The sequence below is a fragment of the Arvicola amphibius genome, chromosome 11, assembly GCF_903992535.2.
Source record: "Arvicola amphibius chromosome 11, mArvAmp1.2, whole genome shotgun sequence".
NCBI lineage: Eukaryota > Metazoa > Chordata > Mammalia > Rodentia > Cricetidae > Arvicola > Arvicola amphibius.
The window spans coordinates 8,537,979-8,557,727 of NC_052057.2; the positions used below are offsets into that span (position 1 = coordinate 8,537,979).

At 41.7% G+C, this 19,749-nt stretch overlaps 1 protein-coding gene across 2 annotated transcripts in view; it reads left to right on the forward strand.

Annotated features, from left to right (window-relative positions):
• Positions 1-19,749, forward strand: part of Golim4 (golgi integral membrane protein 4) — an 81,648-nt gene that overhangs the window by 39,039 nt on the left and 22,860 nt on the right. Inside the window, exons 2-7 of one of the 2 annotated variants that reach the window (XM_038347188.2) lie at positions 8,497-8,571; positions 9,928-9,977; positions 11,811-11,864; positions 13,606-13,756; positions 16,358-16,440; positions 17,195-17,278. In XM_038347188.2, the coding sequence (XP_038203116.1) occupies positions 8,497-8,571; positions 9,928-9,977; positions 11,811-11,864; positions 13,606-13,756; positions 16,358-16,440; positions 17,195-17,278 (497 nt within the window). The remainder of the gene's footprint in view (positions 1-8,496; positions 8,572-9,927; positions 9,978-11,810; positions 11,865-13,605; positions 13,757-16,357; positions 16,441-17,194; positions 17,279-19,749) is intronic. The other variant, XM_038347189.2, reaches the window with a different exon arrangement.

Sequence of the window (19,749 nt, forward strand, 5' to 3'; positions counted from 1 at the left end):
AGGTAGGTAGATAAGGTAGATGATGATGATGATAGATAGATAGATAGATAGATAGATAGATAGATAGATAGATAGATAGATAGATAGATAAGGTAGATAGACATATCTACATAGAGACAAGGTCTCAGGTATCCAAGGTCTCAGGTATTCTTGAGCTCACTGTGCATATGGCCAAGGATGACCTTGAATTCCTGATTCTCTTGCCCCCACTGTCTCTTCTTCCAGAGAGCTCTATTCCCAGTGCTTGCTGCATGCTAAGCAATTACTTTGCCAAATTCGCTGAGTCCCCAGACCCCTGAACTTATATTTATAGTTTGTTTCTCATCATTCGCTCGGGCACTTCGGTTTATTTGGCTAAAGATATTTTGCTTCTCTGTAGTCCTCTCTTTTCCAGTGGTTGTCACGCATGCTCACCTACTGGATCAGGTTTTCTTCTCGCAAAATTAGTCCTCTGAAGAGAATTCATTTCACACTAGAATCAGGGCAGAGCTTCTGCCATCCCTGGGTACTGTCTCCGCCGCTTCATTGCAAGCAGCAGAGTCATGTGAGGAAGACACTTGAGCCCAAAATGACCTCATTTACTGTAGTTAGATATTTATGGAAGGTACCTGACAGAATCTTATTTTTGAAGCTTACAGGAACATTTTAAAAGAGTGGGTATTTATTCCCGGGAAAGCATCCTCACAGTTGCAAATACAAAATGTCTTTGGAAACAAAGCTTTCCACAAAAATAAGACAAAATCAATTCGTCTAGGAGTTGACCAAACAGAGAGCATGACTGTGCTCTTACAGGACAAATGGAGGAGACAGTCACCCTAATTTTTGTCAAGTCATCCTGAGACTTAGGGCAAAGTTTCCAGGCAGGCTCCCACATACATCCTCCTGTGTTAATATCTAGAGAAGGTTTGTGTCCTCCAGAAACTATGAGAGAATGGAACACTCGGCTTATGTTGGTACTGCTGTCACTCATGGATGTGACAAGTTAAAATCTAATTATGTTTAGATAATAGGCAAAGGGACCTTTTAATGTATTTTTCATTGCTCAGTTTACTTACATAATTACAATAGCATGTGCCATAATTTTACTACTATTTCATACCAAGGTTGAGTTTTGTAAAAGATAATTTTGTGAAAGTTTCCGTCATGAGTCTTTTTTTTATCTGTTTGTCCTTTAGAGTTCCTTTCTTTTCTGCCATTAATATAAAGTCTTGATGCTAAAATTTGTGGAAGGAGGGAAGGTAAGATCCAAGTGACAACAATGAATGAGACTCTCTGTGTTTGAAAAAGCCCTTCCCGGTCAGAAGGAGTGATGATCTTTATGCCAACAAATGTTTGGTGTGTTTGAACGGTCGTTTGTTTGTTTGGTTTTTAGTGTGTAAAATTTTGTTGTTCATGTTCATTATATACAGTACTGTGTTGCATATAAGTGTATGTTGTGTGTTTATTATATCTTCCCATAACTCACCTATCCCCCTGATTCCCACTTATATTTGTTCCTTTAGGTAGATTCACTCCTAATTTTATCATATTTACATATCCGATTTTATGTATCTGCATCTGGAATACCATATTAAATCAATTAAGCCAGTCTCATCTTAAATCAATTAAGATAAATACTGTATTTTCTCCTGTATGTGTTCTCTATATTACTATCTATATATACATAGATATATAGAGATGTAGATATATAGATAGGTAGATATGGAAATATATACAGATATGATCTAAGTATTTGATAAACTATCAAATTATGTACTTATTCATACTTGAATTAAGTGACCCCTCCACTTGAAACCCTTTTCCTGGCTACCTCACACGGCCTACCACATACACCCTGTAAACAGTAGCCCATGACCATTAATTAGTTTGCTTGTCCTTGAACTTTTTATAACTAGAGTTATTTGATAATTACCTACTTTCTGCCTGGCTTCATTTATTTTTAAAAATAATTTTATTTTACTATTTTTTGATGACTTTTATATGTGTTTTCATCATATTCACCCTCACTTCGCCTCTTAACTCCCCTCAGATCCACCCCAAACTCACGTCTTAGTTTTTTTTCTTTTTTAAGTTTCCAACCAAGTCAAGTTTGTGCTACCCAGAGGCCTATCCTCTTGTGTGCGCCTGACCTACCAAAGCTGCGAACTTAAAGAAAGGTGACTCTTCCTCCCGTAGAAGCCATCGGCTTCTACGCAGCACCCCAGTCGTGAGCTCATCAACCCCTTCCCACGCTGTGCCAGAATGTTGATTGTCTTGGTCCAGCTCAACGATCCAGAGGGATAATTGGGGCTCCTTTCAGGAACATGGGTGGAAGGTGGCATTGATGAGCATGGAAGGGCAGTTAGAGCAGCCAAGCGCCTGTTCTCACACGCCTGAACTCACAGAAGCTGCCCTCCTAGCCACGCTGTGTGACTGGCAAGCAGTTCAGTGGAGAGGGTCTCCTCTCTGCAGCAGGTGGTGCTGTTCTTCCCCAGGGAGGAGCAGTGTGGATTTCATAACTGATTGACCTCCTGAGCCTTGGAAGTCAAGTTAGCTCCTGAGTCTTGAGCCTCCTTCTTTTCTCGAGGAAGGAATGCTTCAGTTTGGAGCAAATATTACACAACATCCAGATTGGATCTTGTGCCTCAAGTAGTCTACATTAATATAAAAGTCCCATTACACGTCTGCTTGGAACAACCCAATGGTTCCCCATGTCCCTGTGGGTGACAGCCCAAGTTAGAGAGAGGCCTATGGAAAGTGTCCCCTCCTTGTCTCCAAACCTCTGCCTTCCAGGCTGGCCATGATCAGATGCTCTGACCTCTGACCTTCCATCTTTTAGTATATACATGCCTGTGATCTGTTTTCTCTATATACAGCACTCTCTCCATCCCTGTAAGCCTGTCAAATTTTCCTTTCAGTGGGTCCTTCTTTGAAGAGGCCTTATGTCACCTTGCACTTGGAAGAGAAATCTACCTCCCCATTTCCCTCCATGCCTTAAATATCTTTCAGTATCATTTTATCTTGCTCTTTCGATTACCACCTAATATATTTATGTTTAAGTATAATTAAGTATAAATATATTTATATATTTAAACAAAATACTCATGTCCAAACACATGAGCTAGTTGGTGTATTTTACATTCAAACCGCAACATATGTTTCACCTCTCTTAAGAGGGTTTGTATGCATCTCTGTATGGATTTAAAGGACTCAAAACAGCAGCCTCTCTTTCCCTACCTTCGTTCACCTCTCTTTCCTTCTCCTTTTCTCTCCTTCTGTGAAATACTCTGAAGTGGTCTGGCTGAAGTCCTGCTGCAGGGTGAGAGGTGTCCTGTATACAGTCTATACACAAAGTATCTTTCTTTGGAGTGACTTTGTGTCTCTTACCACAGCTCATAAAGGTCTAGTCCCTGTACCTGTCCAGCTAGGAATGTCCTTGGAAATGTCCCTTAACCCTGTGCAGTGCAAGCCTCCTGTCACCTCTGAAGACTTTCCATGAACACTCCACCGGCTCAGCCTCTGTTCTTTAAGGGAACTCACAGATGGGCGCTCTGCTTGTCCTGTAAGCCCTCCCGCCTGCTGTACCATCTCCTCAGCTCTGAGGAGGTTAGGGAACGAAGACACTATTATTGCTGTCACCTGAAGAAAAAGCAGCTAACACTCAGGAAAAGGATAGCAAGCTGCTGAGTTAAATGTGTGTCTTGTGTGTTCAGGAAGAAGCAAGAAAGCTGCAGGGCTGGAGGCCGAACAGTAAGGTGAAGCCGTGGGGGAGCTTTGGGTGCCATTTGGCCTGTGAAGGGAAATCATGACGAGGTACTCCCCCAAAGTCTGGGTCTTGAAGCTGCAGGGGAGTTAGATAATAACTAAATGAAAGTGTAAATGATAAAGCAAGCAGGAAAGTTTGTAATGGAAAATATGTGTGTTAGCTTCCTGCCACCATAAAGAATAACTGAGACAATGAACTTATCTAGAGAAAAGATTGTTTTGGCTCGAAGCCTTGAAAGTTCCAGTCTGTAATGCTTGGCCCTGCTTTTTTGGCATGTGGTGGGGGAAAAAAAACTCTACTTACTGATAGCCAACAACATGGAAATTACCTTCACAGGACCCTCCAGTGATGAAGAGACCCCCTCACTAGGCCTCACCTGGTGAAAGTTCCCCTTCCTCCTCCAGTGTCACTCTTGGGTTGAGCCTTTAACATGTGGATCATGGGCTTGGGTTGAGCCTTTAACACGTGGATCTTGGGACACATTCAAAACCCAGACTACAGCAGCAGGAACTCAGCATGCACGAGAGGAAAATGCTCGGCATTAACAGTGTAGGAGTCATCTAAAAGAGAAATCAGGAGGATGGATCTTAGTGTGTGCCTAGCTGTGCCTTCTCCCTCTCCTGGGAGCTGGAAGGAAGGTTCGGTGTGAGGACCAGACGGTAGCAGTTACAACCCCTTTCCCTTGGTGGTTTGCTGTGGATTTTCTAAGGTGTTCTATATTCGTCTTCAGACTTTGTATGAAGTAAAATTGCTCAAGCAAGAAGAAAATATATCATAAAGAGACATCTATAACGTCATTTTCATTTTCAATCCCTGTCTTTTTCTGCAGAGAGTAAGGGCTAGGTGACTGCTTCCACCCCATATATAGTGAATTAATATTGCTGGTCAAAGTAGATCTTTTTTTTTTATTTAATGGAGCTGTACATTTTCTCCAGTCCCCTTCCTTCCCGACTTCTCCCCTTCCACTCCTTGTCCCTGCCCCCCACACTCCCAATTTACTCAGGGATCTTGTCTTTTTCTTCCTTTCTAGGTGGATCCATGTATATCTCTTTTAGAATCTTCTTTGTTGTCTAGGTTCTCTGGAGTTATGGATTGTAGGCTGGTTTTTCTTTGCTTTATGTCTAAAAGCCACTTATGAGTGAGTACATATTTGTCTTTCTGAGTATGGATAACCTCACTAAGTATGGTTTTTGTTCTAGTTCTGTACATTTGCTGCAAATTTCAAGATGTGTATGAATGAACCACATTTTCCTTATCCATTCTTCTGTTGAGGGTCATCTAGGTTCTTATTGGCTATATCATGGGACTAGGGAGAGAACGCCATTGATGAACAAGCATGAAGATTTATGTTTGGTCTCCAGCACTCACATAAAAAGCATGGTGCAGTGGAGCAATCTGTACCTCTGACATTAGGAACTTCACAGGTGGATCCCATGGCGTTAGTTCATTGGCAGGCCAGCCTAGCTGAATGGGTAGGCTTCAGGTTCCTTGAATGGTCCTGTCTCAGGAAATAAGATGGAAGGACAACAAGGGAGATGCCTGGTGTCTATCTTGTCTCACCATGCTCATCCATAGACATGTGTATAAGACACACACACTCACTCTCAGATTTTCATAAATTCCTGATTTTAATCCTAAAATTACCCAGAAGCCTTTTAAAACATCCTATTCTGAGAACTCTGTGTATTGCTTTGAACCGATTTCCCCTCTTCTTTTTTGTTACCTGGCTGTCTTTCTATAGCCACCCTTTTTGAACTTACAAATTTATTTGTTTAAAATTTGATTACTGACAAGGGTTAAGTGTTCTACCAGCTGAACTATGTGATTCTTAGCCAAGGTTTGGTAAGATGTTATACTGTAGTAAGATCTGAAGGGGAAGAAAAGAACAAAAACAGAAACATGGGCCATTGTTGGTTCTGCCAAATTGGTTTAAGAAGTCAAGACATTTGGTCGTGTTTTCTGCAGGGTTTTTGACTGTTGTTTTCTTTGAAAACTTTCGAAGATTTATCTATTTCATGTGTCTGAGTGTGTTGTGTTCACGTGTGTATGTGTACCACAGGCATGTTTGGTGCTCGTGAAGGTCAGAAGGGGGGTGTCCTGATCCCCTGGAATTGGAGTTCCCAGTACTGTGAACCGTCCTGTGGGTGCTGGTGACCAAACCTGTGTGTGTCCTTTGCGCAAACAACAAAAGCTCTTAACCGCTGAGCCATCTCTCCAGCCCCTACAAGAGTTGCTTCTCGATTTTGAGCTGAAACTTTTTACTCTGAACCTCTGAGAATAGTCTTTTACCCAGAATCGGATGCACACAGAGTTTCTTTGTAACTTTTAGATGAAAGACAGTGTGTCAATGCCAAATGGCCACGGGAGCTGCCATGTTGTTTTAAACTCCTAAAAAGTTTTTCTTTCCTTTTTTTTTTTTAACGTGGAAGTGAGCCCTCTCTTCGTTCTTTGCTGCATGGAAAATATTACAGCCTCTTTCAGCAAGCCTGGGAGGAGATGAGTATTACAGAGTTTTCATTTATTTATCTTTTTAGTTTTCTTAGGAGCTTACATTTTAAATCCTGTGTAGGCTTGCATCAGATTCAAGAGTTGGAATGCCAGGGTTGGACCATTGTTGTAAACGTCCCCCATTAGATGCGTTTGGTGCTGTGAGAATATCCATTATGTGCCGTTGTGTGGCTTTCGTTCATCGTGACTGATGCCCTTGACTTTGGAATATAAGTAGAAAGATAGAGGCAGGTGGCAAGGATTGATTAGCAATCTTTCTTCTAACAGAAACAATAAACTCACTAGATAAATCGCTAGCTCAAAAGCCTGAAAAATACATGCTGAAAGAAGTGTACGTGTATGCATATGTGCACATGCATGTGTGTGCTTATGAGTATGTATGTGTATAATAGTGAATGCGTTTTTCTAGAAGCACTTAAAGATTCTATCTGGCCTTTCTTTACTACCTATGAATTTTTTTTGTTTTGTTTTGTTTTTCGAGACAGGGTTTCTCTGTAGCTTTGGAGCCTGTCCTGGAACTAGCTCTTGTAGACCAGGCTGGCCTCGAACTCACAGTGATCCGCCTGCCTCTGCCTCCCGAGTGCTGGGATTAAAGGCGTGCGCCACCGCCGCCCGGCCTACCTATGAATTTTTATGGAAAAATAGGCTTCCGGCTTCTAATGAACTAAAAGATAGTTTCTTGCCATCTCTTCAAGCGGATTTTTCAAGTAAAAAGAAATAGGCCAATATTATTACCAATGGATAAACAATATGCAGTATCATAATTGCTACAAAAACATCTACCTTTTCCTGCCTTTCTGGTTCCAGAAATCAGTCAGGGTGGGATTTTAGTACAAATCAAGGCCACAAAGAAAGGAGAGCAGGAGTCACGAGTAAAGGAAACTATCTATGACAGAGCAGGCAGAAAAGCCGGCAATCCCTTCCTCAGCAAGGGGTCATGGCAGAAGCAAAAGGAGGGGAGTTGCTGGGTTCCTGACAACGTTGGTGGTAGAAGCTTGTGAGGAGACAGTTCTTGTGTTGTGTGGAGACAGTTATTGACCAAAGCAGATGGAATTGTATATAGCCCAGGGGTGCTTGGGTCTGATCAAAGAATGGAGCAATGGAATTGGCTTAGCTTGCCGGAGAATGAGATCATAGTTGACATAACGCTGGACAAACAGGACTTGGAGGGTACATCTGCAATTGAACTTATCCCTTTCTCAGCCCTCAATGCCTGCTCAAACCACTCTGCGGCTGAGCCTTCTTTTCCCAGAGAAAGCCTGAGACACATTTGTTGGTTTCTAAGGCTCCTTTGGGAATTCTAACAAAATCAAATACCCGTGAACTTTTCAATAGCTTATACCTATATACACATGGCATGAGTTTGCTGGTTGTGTTGTGTGATCTAGTCTAGTCTAATGTATCATATCTCATTCATCCCGAGATGAAGTCTCTCTCGCTTGCAGTAGCTGCTTGCTACAGATATCTGTTCACCAGTGTAGTAAGAGCCATGGAGCGCCAATCCCTCCATGAGTCTGTCTTCCCCCATACAGCTCTGGCTTCTTCATCGAGGATGAATAAGCAGAGGGCATAGAAGGCAGGAGGACCTTCCAGAACGAACATGCGTTTGCTCTCATGGATAGTGAACCTGACTTTCTTTGTGGGCACCTTCATGAGGTCTCTTTCACTGTGTCTCTTTTCTGTGCTGGCTCCAACACGAAGGAAGTAGAAAGAGATTCTCCTCTTAGCGCAGTCATAACGGCCTGCCGCTCTCCGTGGCGGTAGCTTTTGGTTGAGATTTGGGGCGCACCGACTTTGCAGATAAGGGGTAACAACAAGGAAATGCTCCTCTGGTACTTACCAGGGAAGTGGTCTCAGGGAATGCATGCGAAGGTGCAAATGCTGTGTGCACTGCTGCTGAAGTCTTGCAAGTGGACACAGTTGCCCTGGAAGAGATGTGCTGAGCCTCCCGGACGTAGTTAAGAGGCAGCGGAGGAAAAGGGTGCTGGCTAATGGACATATCAGTGTTTGCTAGGGAGCCTTCCCGGACTTGTGCCCCACAGTGCGTGTATAACTTGTGCATTTGCTTGCACAGAATCCGGATCTTTGAATACATCTCGCTGTCTCCCCTCTACACCAGATGTCAGACTTCATATTTTTACCTTAATTGGATGTGGGGCCCTTTACTGTTGATGTTTTTAAACTTGCTGTGAGTTTCCTCTGCACCCTTAGTTCTCTGACAAGTTTAACTCTTCTTTTTCCAGTTGTATATGAACACAGATCAAGACTAGAGAAATCTTTGCAAAAGGAGAGGCTTGAGCACAAGAAAGCAAAGGAAGGTAAGACAGCCCGAGTTCGGCTTCCTCTTACTCTTATTTGATGATCATTACTTGACCTATGATGCTTTTTGCTTTTGTAATTTTTTTTTTTTTTTTTTTTTTTTTGCTAAGTCGCTTCTAAAATGAGCTTAAAGCCAGGGCTGTAGGTGGGCAGAGAAAGAGCTATCAATGCTCAGCATGATGCCGACATTTTATACAGGCTCAGCGAGGGGGAAGTAGCCTTTCCTTCTCCTTTGGGAACTCAGGTCAGATAGTAGGTGGAGGATGTGCGAGCTTTATCATCAGGTCGTGACTCAGGTCTCCACTTCCTCCAGTCCTGCAGAGAAGCCTGCGCATTACAGGCTCAAGAGCGGATTTAGCTTTCATTCTGCTTCTGCAGCCTTTATGACAGTCGTGTGTCGGCTCCCAAATTATTTACGAAATAATACATGACTTCCCTTCTGTAGAATGTAGCTGTATTTCGAATGCAGCAAACCTCTGTCCACGGTTGCGGTTTGGGAAAACACGCATGGTTTAGAACATGGCACTTTTCATACGCCCCGTCTTACATATCTGTAGCGTGTGAGTTGAAACACTACCTGGAATCTTTTGAATGAAGCCGCTGTTATTACTATTTCATGAAAAATGTCTCAGACAGAAATGAGCCCGTGACCCTGGCAATGCTGTTGACTGTCATCAGGGCTTCTAAGGAAGGCATGCACTCCAGCGTCTTGCTGCCGGAAGCTGTCTGCACTCTTAATTTTTATTTATTCACATTTTGTGATGAATCTCGGAATTTGAGCTCTTGTCTCCCTTGGTGGAGTAGAAGGTTAGGTTCAGGGATGGGTGCTGGATTCTGTGCAATACTCTCTTGGGTTGAACAGACTTGAGAATTCTGAGAAACGCTTGAAGACTTATCTGTACGGAGTGATTTTATGGCGCCATCTAGTGGATGATAAAGTTTTCAGAGCATGGAAGACGGCTTGTCTTTTCAGTCCCTGAAGGGAGTAGTGCGCCCTTTGGTGGATAGCAATAAATCACCGTGTCTCCAAATGCACCCCCTGCCTCTCAGTTTCGAAGGAAGCTTTTCAGAGAGATATTTTAAGTGTGCTATTATTAGCCACTTGATTAAAACACGGGTTCTGGGGACGCAGGATTCACAGATAGAAGGGGAAGCGGAAGGTGGCACACTTTGTCCTCTCTTTACCAAAGCTTTGAGAAGCAACATGAAATACATAAATCACCAAATAGACTGATTTGAACCGAAAACGTTTTTGCAAGTCTGAGTAAAGTGAAGCTTTTTTCTCTGAGATGTTGAAAAGTTTTAAAATGGATTGACTTACCACTTTTTCTTTCTGCATTTTTTATCTTTGCTAGATTTCCTTGTTTATAAGTTAGAAGCACAAGAGACACTGAACAAAGGAAGGGTAAGGCTTTTGCTCTGTTGTGGTGTTTAATCTGTTTTCATCAACCCTGAGAGGGACAAAAATATTACTCTTATCGGTGACCCGCATTGTATGTTGGACATGCATTTCTGTTACAGAAAAAAAAAAATCCAAGAGGAAAACATGAAGCATTATTTATTTAAAACTTACCTTGTCCTGCATTTGGACACACTGATGGTGATTAGCGATGAACTGAGATCGCCTCACCATGCTGATATGAAGTGAAGACTTTGTTTGGTTGCTTGGTTTGGTTCTGGACTTTTGAGATGGGTCCTCTTATCCCCAAGAAGCCCTCAGAATCATTGTGTAGCAAAGGATGGCTTTGACCTCCTGCTCCTCCCGCCCCTGCTGTCTTAGTGCTAGAATGACCAGCATGTGCTACTGTGTGTGGCCAGCACGGAGGATCATTTTTTTTTTATTTGCTCCGTTATTTATTCGTGGTGTCTCTTTCCTATGACATGCAAGACTTCTGTTTGCCTTATTCAAATGCTATCAAACAGGAGATCTGCCTGAGAGCTGGCATTTGCACGTATCTGAAGAATGAATTATAGACAGAATGAGTGATGTTGACATTTAAAAATATTTTAAAGTTAAAATTGACTGGAGAAAAGCCAGTCTATCTCTTACACTAGAAAAATCTGTGAGTGTTAGTTGAATAAAACATTAGTGTTTAGGGATTTCAAAACCGAGAAAAGTCAGTTCTTGGAATTGCCTGGGACAGCCTTCCAGCTTTCAACGCTTACTTGCTTTGAGAAGCCCCAACCAGACCTGTGTGCACATGATTGTGTATTTTATAATGCAATTTCTTTACCAACTAAAAAGAAAAGGAAAAGGAAGGACGGACGATGAGACGATAAAGCATAAATGTCGTTTATTTTAGGAGCTATGGAAAGAAACCACAGGCACACATCTGCATGGTGACACAGCACAACAGGAGTCTGCTGGGCAAAGATAAACCAGCCTAGGGAATGAAGCAGGGCATGTTCCAGGTGTCTTCAGTATAGTGATTGGGAGTGAAAGCCTAGGATGTTGGAACTGGGGGGCCTGTGTGGACAGCTGCTCCCTTAGACTACAGGGATGGTCATACACATGGTAGGAGAAGGCAGAGTTCAGCCAGCACCAACCTGGGCTCCAGCCATTCCTCCCTCAGCTGCTTTATGGAGTACTTGCTCCAGTTCTGGTTTTAGAAGCCCCAGCCATGTCCCCTGGTAGGAAATGAAGATTACATGAATGCCCACTGAAGTGGAGGGAAGAAAGGTCCTTCTCTTCCTCCCTCAAGACATGATGTGTTTGTAAGGTCTGCTCTTAATTGGTGTATCCTCTGCCCCTCCCACCCGTCCTGGCCCCTAAACTCTGTATTAACCATACATAGTGGCTTTCAGAAGTTCATTGTGTGTCTGGGCCTCTAGGCTTCTTTAGATTATGAGAAACAGAACTAAATTATTTCTAAGTGCCCTGTCAACTTATCGTTGTATGATTTCATCCCTGTTCTTTACATTAACAAACTCTAACAAACCCAGGAGAATATTGGAACCTTGTTTCTGCTGCTAAATAAAGTAATAGGAGGTCTTAGGAGGTGGCCCAGTGTCGGTGATGGCCAAGTGCATGCAAGGCCCCGAGTTCCATCTTCAATACGGCTAAATAAATAAATAAATAAACCAATGAGATGGCTCTAAAAATAAACTGTCTCTATCGCAGAATTTGTGTTAGCTTACAAAGCAAAACTGAGCATCTTTTATTAAGCATGTGAAGCTGTCCTCAGCAAAAGGCCCAGATCAGCTATCTTTTGTTGATTTGATTTTCTTTTATTTACAGCAAGATTCCAATAGCAGATACAGTGCACTGAATGTCCAGCATCAGATGCTGAAAGTAAGTAACTTAAAATGTCTTATATGAATGAAGAAAGGCGTAGGCAATGTTTGAACTAATTAACTATATATAATGTAAAAATAGAGAAGGTTTGTAGAAAGTTGGCCTAGTATATGTAGTCATAGTTATCTAAAAATTTTCTATAGTTTCAGGCCTCAGCCTGATTTTTACCTTTATGCAAAAAAGTGGTTAAGTTTATAGATATAGATATAGATATAGATATAGATATAGATAGACTCTCTGGTTATCTACTTTTTAAATGATCTCTTTGGTATATTTAAAATTCTTTGCCTGGTCTCTCATGGTGGTTTTTCTTTTATCTCAGACAGACTGGAATGTGTAGAACTCAAAAGGTTCCTCTGTGTTGCTAATGTTTAATTGATGTACTTTTATCTACTCCAAGAACACAATTTATTAATTAAGCATCTTCCTTCCTTGGGCCGGGAGTAAAACTCACTATCATGTCTCAGGAAGACCAAAACCACAGATAGGAAAGCAAGAGAGTTATTGATTTCATCAAGCTGGGAGAGAGGAGTAGCAGAGTCTGCAACATTCTGTGTAAACCCACTGTGTGCTCACATCGGCCCTGTGTGTTAGCCTGCAGCACCATGTGCAAGCCCACTGTGTGCCAACATTGGCCCTGTGTGTTAACATGCAGCACCATGCGCAAACCCACCGTGTGCCCTCCCATCAGCCCTGTGTGTTAGGATGCAGCACCATGTGCAAACCCACCGTGTGCCCACTTCATTGACCCTCACCCTGTGTGTTAGCTTAGTGTTTCCTATGCATCCACATGAGCAAAGTGCACATTTCCTATTGAAACCAGAATCTTTCCCATCTTCAAGAGTGCAGTACATGACATGAAGCAGGGCATCCATCCACATAACCATTTGGAGAATGTAGAATTTAAATAACTTGTGACGGCAGTGCAGAATTATAATATAAAATCAAATAAGTAGAAGATAATTCTAGAAACAATATGTTACTTTCCTCAAAGGGAAGATGGTCCCCTCTCCCTCTCCATCTCCTCTACACACACCGCTCTTTCAAACTCGATTACTAGAACACTGAAAATCAAAGATAAGTTGAATAGAGTGGTCCTCTGGGGTCAAAGCCCTGCCTTTGTGTATTTCTACGATATCTAGAAGACAATTGCGTGCATAGTGAACATATTCAGACTTTCTCTTGCCATTATGTTTTTGGCATTGCCATCAATAGTATTTATAGTGAATTGGGTAGCATGAGCAGTCTAGGAATGATTGAAAACATAGTAGTGGATATGTACAAATACTGTACCATGAAGAGTCGTGAGCCTTTTCAGATTTGGGTAACTTAACATGGAGTGGCCCTGAATCCTCCCATAAATGCTGTGGAGTCTTGATCTTGCTTGCTAAGTAGAGAAAATAAACAAAGTGGCTAAGGACAAGTTTTTCATTACCTTTACCTTGTTTCTATGGTAATTTGAATCCAGAGAATACCCTAAGAATTCACCATTTTTCCTCTCTTAAACTACCTTCTTACTCTTATTTAAAACCAAGGGGAGATTTGTATTTTCCCATGGTCTCAGTTGAAGAGTAAAGGAAATGAAAAGGAATTACACAAAAGAAATTACACAAAACCCTTACCTGAGCTCACTCCTTCGTTCACCCTCACCTTCTGATGAAAGAAAGGCCCTGTGGCTGAGAAATAGACTCTTGCATGATTCAGGGAACATGTCTTTGCTCAAGCGTTCATCTTGCAGAGCCAGCATGAGGAGCTGAAGAAGCAGCACAGTGATTTGGAAGAGGAACACCGTAAGCAAGGGGAAGACTTCAGCAGAACATTCAATGACCACAAGCAGAGATACCTACAGCTTCAGCAAGAAAAGGAACAAGAACTTTCTAAGCTGAAAGGTATTTGATAGGGCTAGAGATGTCTTTGTGCACCATGTCAACAAGAGCACACATGGGTGCTATACACAGGAGCTTTAAGGTCTGTCTATTATGCATTGCAGCTAGCTTTAGTAGGTACACTGACTGGCAGCCTCCCTTATACATAACCCTTTGGTTTTTTGTTTGTTTTTTGTTTTGTTTTAGTTTTATTTATATGGTGTTTTGCCTGCATATATGGCTGACACCGTGAGCATGCCTCATGTTTCTGGGCACCCTAGAGGGGCATTAGATACCCCAGAAGTGGAGTGGAGTTACAGACAGTTGTGAGCTCCTCCATGGGTGCTAGGAATTGACCCAGGATCCTCTGGAAGATCAGTAAGTGCTCTCAAACTCTGAACCATCTCTTCATTCTCTTTCTCATTATTTTTAAAATGAGATTCATATATAGAAAATTTTTAATAGTCCATATAGAAGAAATGGGAGCTACAGAATACATGAAGATACATATATGTGAATCTAATTACTAAGGTATTTCAGCCTCAGAACCTTACACTCCAGATAGAAGTGGAAAAGCAGGAAGCCTTAGGGAGCTGGTCCTCAGTAAGAAAGGACATCACACACACACACACACACACACACACACACACACACACACACACACCACTAGGAGAGATAGAAAGCAAAAAAAACGACTTTAAGAATCAACTTTCAGAAGAAGTTTCTTGAAGAGATACGAAAGAGCTGAGTATAGAAAGGATCTGGCATTTCATTGGACACTTTACACATTTGTGCTTATGTTTGATTGTAATAATTGGTGTTAATTGTCAACTTCAATCTAAAATCACCTAGGAAGATCTCGATGAGGTAATTTCTAGATCAGATTGGCCTCTGCTGGTTTGTCTTACTTGGGTTAGTTGGTTACTTACATGGTTAGTAGACATGACTCTGGGTAAAAGGCTTAGGCAATGACGTTAAAGCATTCTGTGACCGATGAAGGGCAGCAGTGGCTGGGGGCCGCAAGTGCAGGCAATTGGGTAGCTTAATGTGAGACAAGAAGGGTATCTAATCCTCCCGTTCTCTCTCCCAAGGAAGGCTGACAGTTTGGAAACTTAAGTAATTGCTCCTGATTCTTGTGAATAGCTGATAAGACATTTCTTTGATGTATTAGGACCAGGTAAAATTTTCTCGTGGAGAGTTTTACTTAATTCTCATCACAAACCTGGAGGCCGGCAGCCAGGTGTCTTGTTTACTTAACGTGTGAAGAACTGGAGGCTGTTGAGCAAAACTTACTGGCAGGAGCACAGTGAAAGCACGCAAGCCACTGCCAATAAGATGGCAAACTAAAATTGAGAGCCAGCTAGTGGAGTTTAGGTATTTCAAGTGTTAAGAGCCCCATGTAGCCTGCAGTATGCGAAAGATGATGGCCAGTGGTGTCCTGTTTTAACTTCTGGGGAAATCCACTATGACGTGAAGGCAGGATCCTACTTTGTTTTTAATTTTTTCCCCAAATGTAGGCATAAATTCTGTGTCCTGGAGTCTAGAGGGGGCTGTAAGAAAGTAAAACTGTCCCAGGTGTGGCGAGAGAAGGGGACTGAAACTCTCCTTTGATGCTTAGCACACCCTGTAGAGATGGAGCCGTCTGCAGAGGTATCTCTGTACGAGGACAGTTTGTCTGCCATAATCCAGATTTCCTTAAGACTTGTCATCCTGACTCATGGGTTAATTGTGTCCCCTTTCATTCTCACAGCCATTGCTTCTTCCAAAATAAGTTATACCATCACCCTGCCAGCATTCCCTTGTGATTTTTATATGTTGCCATGCAACCACTGAGCTAATGTTGCCAGATATTGTTAGATTCGTTTTTAACGCTGTTGAGTACTCAAATGTGGTAAAGACTATATAGGCAATTTAAAAAGAAAAAAAAAAAATCCCACCAAGTTTACGTTTGAATAGTACTTAACTTGTAAGACATGTGTAATGATACAATTTCTAAACCTAAAGAGGTAGAGCTAGAATTTGCAAGGGGAAGGTTAGGTAACCAAATAGGGCTTGGAGGGAAGGTTTGGGAACCTCATTCTGACTCTATGCTCTCGCATTTTAGCTCCGAGAAGACCTACGCAGAATGAAATTTAGATTAACCAAGAACTCGATGGTAGGAGTAAGACAAATTATAGGTTATCGTCAGTTAGGTGGGTTTCTGTTATCTCTAGTTGAAGACCTTGTGAGAATCATTCGTGCTGCGAGAAATGAAGGCTGTTTTTTTATTCTTAACTACTTTTCCTTTGTGAAGATCCTCACGTCGGAGAGCACCTGCCCATTAATTTTAGTCCCAAGGGATCATTTATCAACAGAAATGTTTCATTGTCAGCAACTGTGTGATTAAAATTGTTGCCCTCCTGTGTAGTGCATAGTCTGTTTCCAGAGGCTTCAGCCAATGACACAGGGCATTTTACACAGAGCCTTCGAACCCAGGCGGCGAGCCTATATGATACAGTCTTTTGTTGATTTGGAATATTTTACGGTTAAAGGTTAAAACACATCTTTACATAAGTTTTCAGGTTTCAAATAAAGGCATTTGAGAATTACCACGATTTATGTATGATTGTTCTTGTTATATAACAGAAACTGTCTATAATCTGAGAGAAGAGAATAAACAACTAAGAAAAGCGCACCAAGACATTCACACTCAGCTTCAAGATGTCAAGGTAAGGTGCAACCAGATATTTGGCTCTGGGGAATTTATCTCTTTTATTTTTGCAGAATGGCTTCAAAAGTCATTCAAGGAAGCTGGAAAGATGACTCAGAGATTATGAGTGCTTGCTGCACTGGCAGAGGAACCAAGTTTGGCTCCCAGTACCGTGGCTCACGACCAGCAATGTCTCCAGCTCCAGGGAATCCAGTGCCCTCATCTGTCCTCTGTGGACACGGCACACACAGGCGTACATAGTGACCATCACTAGCACTGCCACCACACACACACACATACACAGACACACACACATACACACACACACACATATCCAAAACTAAAAATAAGCTTTTTCTTTTTATTAATTCATTCCCTAATCGATCTGCTTTGCTGACCCGGATTATTGTCATGGTCATTGCTTACCTGGAGTAAACCTGGTACTTTTGCCACCTCAACATCATGAACTCAAGGTGACCTAGGGCATCTGAATATTTGTATCAATATTGAACTTGTTCTTTAATTGGACGATTGCACTTTAAGATAGTTTTAATTTACCAAAGCTGTCCACTTGTCCACTGATGAAAGGTTTATTTGGGTAGCCCTTTTGATAGATTTTAGAATACCTCATCAATCGTTCCTCCCTCCAGGAACTGTTAAACTTAACCACTGCCGCTACAACAACAAGCGAGTAACATTTAGGTGGCCACACCAAAAGGGTTTTGTTTTGCGACTTTAACTTAGCTCAACATGTAAACTTCTTTTCTGTGTAGCAACAGCATAAGAATTTACTCTCCGAGCATGAACGGCTTGTAGTGACTCTGGAAGACCACAAGAGTGCACTGGCTGCTGCACAGGTTAGGAGAGAAGCAGCCTTTGTTGGGTTCTTTTCCGGTCTGCTTACTGTTTCTCAATTCCTTTATGCATGGAGTTTTTCACCAGGGTCTTCAGGGAGTTCCTTCTGATGACACTCCTAATGGCGGGAACAACGCATGCTTTTCAGAGTCACCGAGGGGACTACTAGATAGACTTTGCATTGCTTTTCATTCATGACTATACTACTGCCTCTACTATGTCCTACATGAAAGGTTCTGATATTTAACTCACAGTGTAGCCTGTGTGTCTGGCCCGTGTCACCTCTCTGGCCCTGTGTCATCTGTTAGTAAAGGGTATATAAGGTTGTAGGAGGCTGACTACATAAATAAATCATTCCCAGACCGATTCTTTGCTCATTCCCTTATTGCCAGTATCCTAGCGTGTGTGTATGTATGTGTGTATATATATAAGTCTTTTGGGCTAAGACTTAGATAGGTATTGTCCATACGAAAGAGAAGCAGAAGAAAAGCAAGAATCCCCACCTCCGTTTACTCTTGATATATGTCTGTTAAATGAATAAACAACCAAGTCCGAGCGTTGGAGAGCTTGTTAAGGTGATATCTAAGTGAGTGCTTGAGAGCCGAGGAAGTAGGAGTGGCCTCTTCATCTGCTTTTGCCATCATACAAATATTAAAAGCTATAATTAATACATTTGGCTCGGACTATTCCAAAGACTCGCTTTTTGCATTTAGGGGACTAGTGGTTTGTTTTTTGTTAAAATATAAAAAGAATTCATTTTGCTTTCTAGTATTTTTAACTGCTTTTGTAACAACGTATTTTGATTATTGGATGATCAGACTTATGACTTATGAGTTGTTTGTTCGTTTTGTCTTAATACTTACGTTGTAACTAGTGCACCCCTTAATTTCCTTAATTAGAGTCATATGTCTCTATTAATTTGAGCTGAGGTAACAAAATACTATTGACTGGTGGCTTAGACACAACAGATTTGTCATAGTTCCAGAAGTTGGGAGTCCCAAATTACAATGCCTTTCATTCAGACTCTCAGGAGTACCCTCCTTTGGGTTGTTGGCTCCTGGCTTCTTTTATTGTCGTGTGGTGCAGAGACCAAGAATACTTCCTGGATTCCTCTGATGAGGGCACTAAGTTCATTTCTGAAGATTCTGCCCTCAGAACCTAGCACCTGCTAATACACCAACCTTCCATTGCCATCACAAAAGTCTTAAACTTCAAATATGCACGTAGTCAGCAAATAAAATCATATCACAACATTATCCAAATCTCCAAGGGAGGGAAAATTTGTTATTTCTGGCATCTACATCTCTTAGGCAAAATCCTCTTTCGACATTCTTTTTTGACAGGTTGACTTTTAAATATAGTTAAAAATTTTATTTAATCTTCATAACCTAGGGCTTATGGATGGCTCAGTGGGTAAACGCTTGCCACCACCAGATGTGGAAGGAAAGTCCTGACACCCACAGATGTGCTGTGGCATACAGTCACATACACACACACATACACACACACACACACACACACACACACACACACGGTGAGAAAGTTAGAGACGGAGGCTGAGACAGAAAAACACATATATATCACATATACATAATAATGAAATTAATTTAAAAAATCTTCATATACTAAATAATCTAGAAACTGAGATGGAAAGGAACTTACGTAGTTAGCCTGATAAAAGTGCCCACCCCTCCAAAATTGTGATTCTGGAGCCTGGTATCAAAGTCACATCCTTGGCTGTGTTTATGAGACTTACTCAGCAGCACAGGTGTGTGGCCTCTCCCAGACCTTGGGAACTATAATTGCTTGGGCCTGGGGCGATGACTCAGCAGTTCGAGCAGATACCGCTCCTGCAGAGAACCTAGGTTCATTTCTCATTGCTCGCATCCAGAGGCTTCTACTACTCTAGCTCTGGGGATCCCATACCCTCTTCTGACCATGAGACGCTTGCATTCACTGTCCATATATCTGAACAAAGACCTATGTAAATAATTTAAAAATACAATGTTCTTTAAAAGCGTATTTTCTGGAGTCAAGACTATGGTGGTCTCTACATGTTTTAATGTGATCCTTAATATGCACTAATATCAAAACCACAATCAGACTACCTTCATGGCTTGCATACCTTAGAGCAGCGGTTCTCAGTCTTCCTAATGCTGTAATACATTCCTCATGCTCTTAATACAGCCCCTCGTGCTGTGGTGACTTGCAACCACAGAATTATTTTCATTGCTACTTCATAAATTTACTTTTGCTGCTGTTAGGAAACAGAATGTAAATATCTGATAGGAAACAGAATGTAAATATCTGATATGAAGATGATCTTAGGTGACCCCTGTGAAAGGGTTGTTCAACCCCCAAAGGGGTTCATGACCCACAAGTTGAGAACCACTGTCTTGGAGGAAAGGAAAAAGAATGTATGGGATTGGATTTGGTATATCCCTCCACAGAAAAGCATTACTATGGAAATGTC